Source organism: Acipenser ruthenus, chromosome 1 (assembly GCF_902713425.1).
Source record: "Acipenser ruthenus chromosome 1, fAciRut3.2 maternal haplotype, whole genome shotgun sequence".
In the NCBI taxonomy this organism is placed as follows: Eukaryota; Metazoa; Chordata; class Actinopteri; order Acipenseriformes; family Acipenseridae; genus Acipenser; species Acipenser ruthenus.
This window is the reverse complement of record NC_081189.1, coordinates 107,831,185-107,837,470: the sequence shown is the minus strand read 5'-3', so window position 1 is coordinate 107,837,470 and position 6,286 is coordinate 107,831,185. Positions and strand designations below refer to the sequence as shown.

The window sequence follows — 6,286 nt, the reverse complement described above, 5'->3', positions numbered from 1 at the left end:
TTTTTTTCAGTATTTTGTGTTACAATTCATGTGCAGTGTTTTATGGTCATTTCTAGAAATTCCAGCTTTCCACTGATTCCCATTTAATATAAATTTTTAAATGACTTTGTACATACAGCAAACACTTTGATACCAATTAAAATGATTGAGAAACTGCTCATGCTTATGTATTACAGAACAACATGCTATTGGAATCACACTCACTGAGTTCAACAAAGCTAACTCCCCTGAATCAGTTGCCTGTTATATACATTAATTTACAAAAACCTTTAAAAAGCAATGTAACTTTATTTTCTGAACATTTTTAAAATCAGGATATTTGTTATCCTTTACAACATGCAATAAGAATATAAAAATAGACTTTGATTAAATTTATATAATATAAATATAAGAGTACAAATGTATTTTTAAAATACAGAGATAATTACACTCACATTGTGTACACTGTGTACAGAACAAGAAAATACAACATATTCCAATAATTAGCATTCACATACACATTTACATGATAAATGCAACTGAATGGTAATTGCAGTTCTCTTTTGTTTTCCGGACTCCCATAAATATGGAAAAACATTTAAAAGGTTCAGCTGTCATGTCTAGCTCTGACGAACATCTTGTAAAAGTTTGTTAATTTCGGCAACCAACTCACTGGCATCCATTATTTCATGTCTACTGTCACTCCTGCTCACCTGGAGCTGGTTCAGGACGTTGTCAAAATCATCCTCTTCGTAGTTCTCTGGGATTTCCTCCATGGCTGGCAGCCACTTGGAGGGGGGCTGTGCACTCACGTGATTCACTTGAATCGGCCCCGTACTGCTTCCCGGGTTTTGGAAATGAGTGTTAGCTGCCCAGGCTGCCACCCCTTGAGGGTAGGCTAAAGATTTCCCTGGTAAATGCCCCTTTTTGCGCTCCAGGGAGCTCATTCTCTCCACCTCGTTGCACTCTGTGTAAGAATCCAATGACGGAGGTAGTAAGCGCTGGAAGACACTGTTCATTTCTGAAAGGAGAGAGGTGCTGCAAAGGTCTCCTGCCTCCTCGTTGCTGCTATTGGAGTCTTTGCCAAAAGTGGAAAAGCTCTTCTTTTTGTCATTGGAATCTGTGGACTGGCTGTCCTCTTCTACCGGAGGCTGCTGAGGGTCCTCCCCAGGTATAAACATGTTGCTTCTGTAGTCAGATGAAGCTGGAGAGGGCAACGGTGGCATCCAGCACTGGTCGGAGTGCCCGAGCACCCTGCATTCATCTGTGCAGAACTTCATAGCTTTAAAAAAAAAGAAAGAAAGAACAGTTTATGCACTTGTATTTTTCAAATAAAGAATCCAAATGACAGTATTAACCCTTTTGTATGTATTGCCATTTTCAAAGATAAATACTGTAGAAAAGCTTAATCAGTATCCCACAATTTCCAAATCAATGTTTACTCAATGTTTAACTGTGCTGTACTATTTGCCTAATCTCCCTGTCTAGCATCTTCATTTTATATTAAGAAACGTTTCAAGGAAAAGGCGTTTGATATACTGTAGAATACATTTCCACTGTGCTACTGTGCTTTACTTTTCTGAACAAAAATAGAAATTAATCTGCGACTGGTACAAGTAAAAAATAAAAGAGAGATTAAAGAGGCTAATTTGCAAATGGGATTTTAAAGAAGAGATGGTAATTGAAAACTGAATCCTATCTAGTTTCAGAAATAATTAACTTAACACATGATTATTCAGTCTTTTTTCATTTTCATTATCAACCACTGATAAGCAGCCTCAGAATGGTTTGGAAATGATCGCCTTATAATAAATGGTATCTGCCAAAAAAAATAAAAAAGCACAGTATTTAAGTTTTAGTACCATTTTGTATGCTTCATGTATTGCAGCCCTTTATGTTTTAAGCATGTTGGTAATGGTTGTATAGGAGTTTGACATACCTGGATGAAGTCTGTGATGGCCATCTGTCAGGAAAAGGTCACTGAATCCTTCACCAAGAAGTCTGTCAATTGGAGAGTCTCTGCCTAGATCATAATCGCTGTCCCCAGCCTCACTGTCTCCCCGACCACTGTCCTTAAGACTGAACTTGTCCATGTCTTGAAGGGCATATCTGTAAAAATACAGATATGAAACATGTATATGTTCATTTTATGTTGGCTATAAAACAAATTTCAAAAGAAAAACAAAATACAGTTTTGTTATTTTAGGTTGGCAAGGTCTCGGATTATTAGTCAAACAATGTTAACTTCATATTCCCAGCAATGGAGGTAACATCTTCTACCTGGCAAAAATGTATCACACAACAAAGCAAGCAGATGTTCGGGCATTTTCTTTAAATGTATCTTACCTGTAGCTTCTTGAATATTTATTCCCACGGAAACTTGGTCTTGGCTGGTACTGGCCCTGATGAAGCATGGACAGAAGCTGTGAGACTTGCTATATCAAAAATAAAATAAAATAATAAATAAACACATAAACAGGCAAACAAACAGACAAATAAACAAATACATAAACAAAAAATACTAACTTAAAATAACTTAAAACAACAGGTTTAATGACTCAACAGGCTACATGAAACTACACATACACTCTTCTTTCTTCACTGCAAAAAAACACACAGTATTTTAACAATGCCCATTATGAACAATGCATATACATGGCAAAGAAATGCAAAATGAAAAACAAATAAACAATAAAATTGACATTTTCTTTAAATGATACATTTTCACACACATATAGAGTTTCACACACAAATGCATTGGTTTTTTTTTTTTGTTTTGTTTTTTTAAGTTTCTTACCTCAACTGGTTGGGTGGTGTGTGCAAGTTCCAGTGAGAAATTCTCTGGTATGTGATTGGAAGAGATGGTCACCAAGCTGTTCAGTGATTGGCGGCTGTGATGGCTCTGTCTGCTGCTCATCTGGCCTCTCTCCATGGTTGGTGATGATGAGGGTGACCTGTGATGAGATCTTATGGGCAGTGTGCCATTAACAGTTGGCACTAGAGTGATGTCTCCTTTGTGTATCTGCCTTGATGGTTTCTTGGGATGATTTTGATAAGTGGATTCAGCCACCCTGCAGTTATATGATCTTGTATCTTTCTTTTCTCTGTTGCATTTGGTAGCAAAAATCACCATTATGACTAAGAGGACTGCACAAATGGCTCCTAAAGAAATAATGATAATCATAGAGACATCAAGAGTAGGCTGGCTGCTGGCTGTTGGTGTGGGCTGGAAAAGAATATCCAGGCTTTCATACAAAATACATTTAAATGTTGCTTTGGCATTAAGCTGTGGGCTTCCCTTATCTTGAACCACTACCACAATTTCAATTTCTTGGTGGGGAAAGTCTTCCATAGAAACATTGGTATAGATCTCACACTTCTTTGGGTCCATGGTGAAGATGTTATCTTCATTGCCATTTACAATAAAGCAGCTCAGTTCAGAATTAATACCAGAATCCCTGTCAGTGGCCCTAATGGCTGTGACTAGGTATCCAAGCTCAGCATATTTAGGTATGGAGATTTCGGCAGTATGATTGCGCAGTGCTGGCACAACAATAACTGGTGAATTGTCATTTTCATCTATTACTGTGAGGACCACTGTGGTGTTGCTGCTAAGCTGGTGGCTACCTCCATCTCTTGCTTGAACAACAAAAGCAATTCTGTTGATGTCTTCATGATCAAATGTTCTGAGAGCATAAATGGCCCCATTGGAAGGGTCAATGGTTACATAGGTGGTAATGGAGCTCCCCAAAATAAAGCTTTCCAAAATTGTGTAGGTAACATGTCCATTTTCCCCAAGATCTGGGTCACTGGCCATCACTGATGTGATATAGACTCCGGGGGAATTGTTTTCAGACATGAAGATCTCATACCTGTTTTTCTGAAAATGGGGTGGATTGTCATTTTCATCCAGCACCTGGACTGTAAAGTGTTTGATTGTAGAGAGACTGGGGATCCCTTTGTCTTCTGCAATGACAGTCAGACTGTATTCAGATCTCTTTTCTCTGTCTAATGTAGCATTGGTCAGAATCATGTAGTTGTTTTCATAGGTCTTTTGAAGCTTAAAGTGACCATGTCCATGTAGCTTGCAGACAACTTCCCCATTCAAACCAAAGTCCTTGTCTTGAACCCTTACTAAAGCCACAAAAGTGTCTTTGGCTGCCGCTTCAGAAATATAGGCCACTTCCTCCTTCCCCTGGGTCATTAAGTTGATGCTGATTTCAGGTTTGTTATCATTGATGTCTACAACTTTTATTATAATCTTGCAGTGAGCTGGGATTGAGTTCGGTCCCAAGTCTTGAGCCTGGGCATCAATCTCATAAGTCTTGGTGACTTCAAAGTTGAGTGGCTTAAGAAGAGTAAGGTGGCCATTCTCCGTGTTGATCTTAAATGTCTCCAGAATTTTAGGAGACACATGGCTACTGAAAGAATACACTACTTTCCCATTAGCGCCCTCATCTGGATCTGTGGCATTGAGATCTAGCAGCAAAGATCCCACAGGCGAGTTTTCTTGTAGATGGATAACATATGATTGCTCTTCAAAAACAGGACTGTTATCATTTGAATCAGAAATGCTGATTTTAAGAAGAGTAGAGCCAGATCTGGGAGGTACGCCAGTGTCAGAGGCCAATAGTTGGAGCTCATAGCTGGCCTGGATCTCTCTGTCCAGTTCTCGAACCACAATAAGTTCTGCATACTTGGCCCCATCAGTCCTGGTTCTTACTTCAATATCAAAAAACTCATTTTGAGACAAGGAGTAAGTGTGAAGGGAGTTTTCAGCAACATCTGGGTCAGTCGCACTGTCCAAGGGGATCCGTGTTCCCACAGCTGCACTTTCCGAGATCTCAATAGGAATAACGGACCTGGAGAACTGGGGGGAATTGTCATTAATGTCCAGAACCTCGACTTCAACGTGGAATAGCTGCAAGTGCTCCGTTGGCAGTGTAATCACGTCAAATTCGATTGTACAATTGAGGTTTTTCTGGCAGAGCAGTTCACGGTCAATTTTCGCCCCAATGCTGATCTCCCCGTCTTCCTCCCGGACCGAGAGCAAAGGGGTGCTCCCTCTCTGCATTGCTCGGAAACGGACCGAAAAGGGGCTAGGTAGTTTAGATAACACGTCAGCCACATCTTCCTTTAGTCTAGCAATCACAGTGCCCACTCTCTGTTCCTCGTATACTTTATATTTTAAAGTCTTACCTGCAGCATCCTGGGTTAACAGCATAACCACCAGCAGTACATTCAGAACAAATAAACACACATATATGTTTCCTTTTTTGCTGCACATTTTGATTCTGCTTCCAACAAGCGTGTTGTAAATGTTTCCTGGGAAAAGCTTAAACAAGTTGATTAAGTCTGTCTAGCACATATTAAATCCGGCAAGTTTGCGTAGTTCCCTGTCTGTTGAATCAGCTTCACTCACAGAAGTGTTTTCCTCAGAGTTTCTTTTAAGTTAAATTAACTTCCAGCACTGCAAAAGTCCCGTTTTCCCTTTACAGATGTGTAACAAAATCAAAACATCCAGCTGAATACTCTTATTGATTGAAAAGTATCTTAACTCGATTTAGAAGTATTGATAGCGCAGCCCAATGTGTTGCAAAACCTCATTCACAGAAGCATCTGTCTGTAGCAGGACTGCGGATTCTGTTAGCGCTTATGTCTTGTGTGATGCCTTTCTGCAGACTGACTGTCCCAGATCGCCCGCCCCTGCCTAAAAACTCTGCCGCACAGACAAAACGCTCCCCAAATCAAGTGCTGCCCCTCTAGCCAGACTCAGTGACCATTCAAAACAAAGCAGCTATTGATTTACAAAAGAAAGAGCGCAGAAAAAAAACCCGCCTTTCTGCATTCACTTTCAGAGTGTGCCTTAACAAAAGCTAAGACAAATTACTCAAGACCAACTTTTATTTTAGACCCATTGACGTTTTTTTTAATGATGTCTTCTGAAAACAGGGTTTACTCAAATGAAACACTTCAATGCAGTTTATTTGATCTTTATAGTCGTTATGATCGTTATTTTTATTCTTGGCATAAACCAGATTTGCATGTTTGGCAGTAGTCTACTGCATGGAATTAATGAGTCAACTTTTCATAACTTTGTGTTTGCTCTATTTTTTATTTTTAATTATCAACATGTCTTTTTAAGACATTTTCTGCCCAAAGTTTCTTTCCAGCTTTCATTCTCACTTGATCTCGCTTATGCAAGAATAACTAGATAATTCAATAATTAGATTCCACTGTAAAAAAAAAAGAAAAAGAAAAATCTCTGCATGAACTCTTCTTTTTCTTCAGACATTAGTATGCGTTT

General features: G+C 39.2%; 1 protein-coding gene across 2 annotated transcripts in view; it reads right to left on the bottom strand.

Moving 5' to 3' along the window:
* pcdh18a (protocadherin 18a) overlaps nt 1-5,832 on the bottom strand; it is a 5,904-nt gene extending 72 nt beyond the window's left edge. Inside the window, exons 1-4 of one of the 2 annotated variants that reach the window (XM_034034190.3) lie at nt 2,777-5,832; nt 2,326-2,381; nt 1,919-2,088; nt 1-1,261 (exon numbers count right to left, since the gene is read on the bottom strand). The exon at nt 1-1,261 is cut by the window's left edge and continues 72 nt beyond it. In XM_034034190.3, the coding sequence (XP_033890081.3) occupies nt 600-1,261; nt 1,919-2,088; nt 2,326-2,381; nt 2,777-5,266 (3,378 nt within the window). In that variant the 5' untranslated portion in view covers nt 5,267-5,832 and the 3' untranslated portion in view covers nt 1-599. Of the gene's footprint in view, nt 1,262-1,918; nt 2,089-2,325; nt 2,415-2,776 lie in introns of both variants that reach the window. The other variant, XM_034034189.3, reaches the window with a different exon arrangement.
* Between the last annotated feature and the right edge of the window lie 454 nt (nt 5,833-6,286).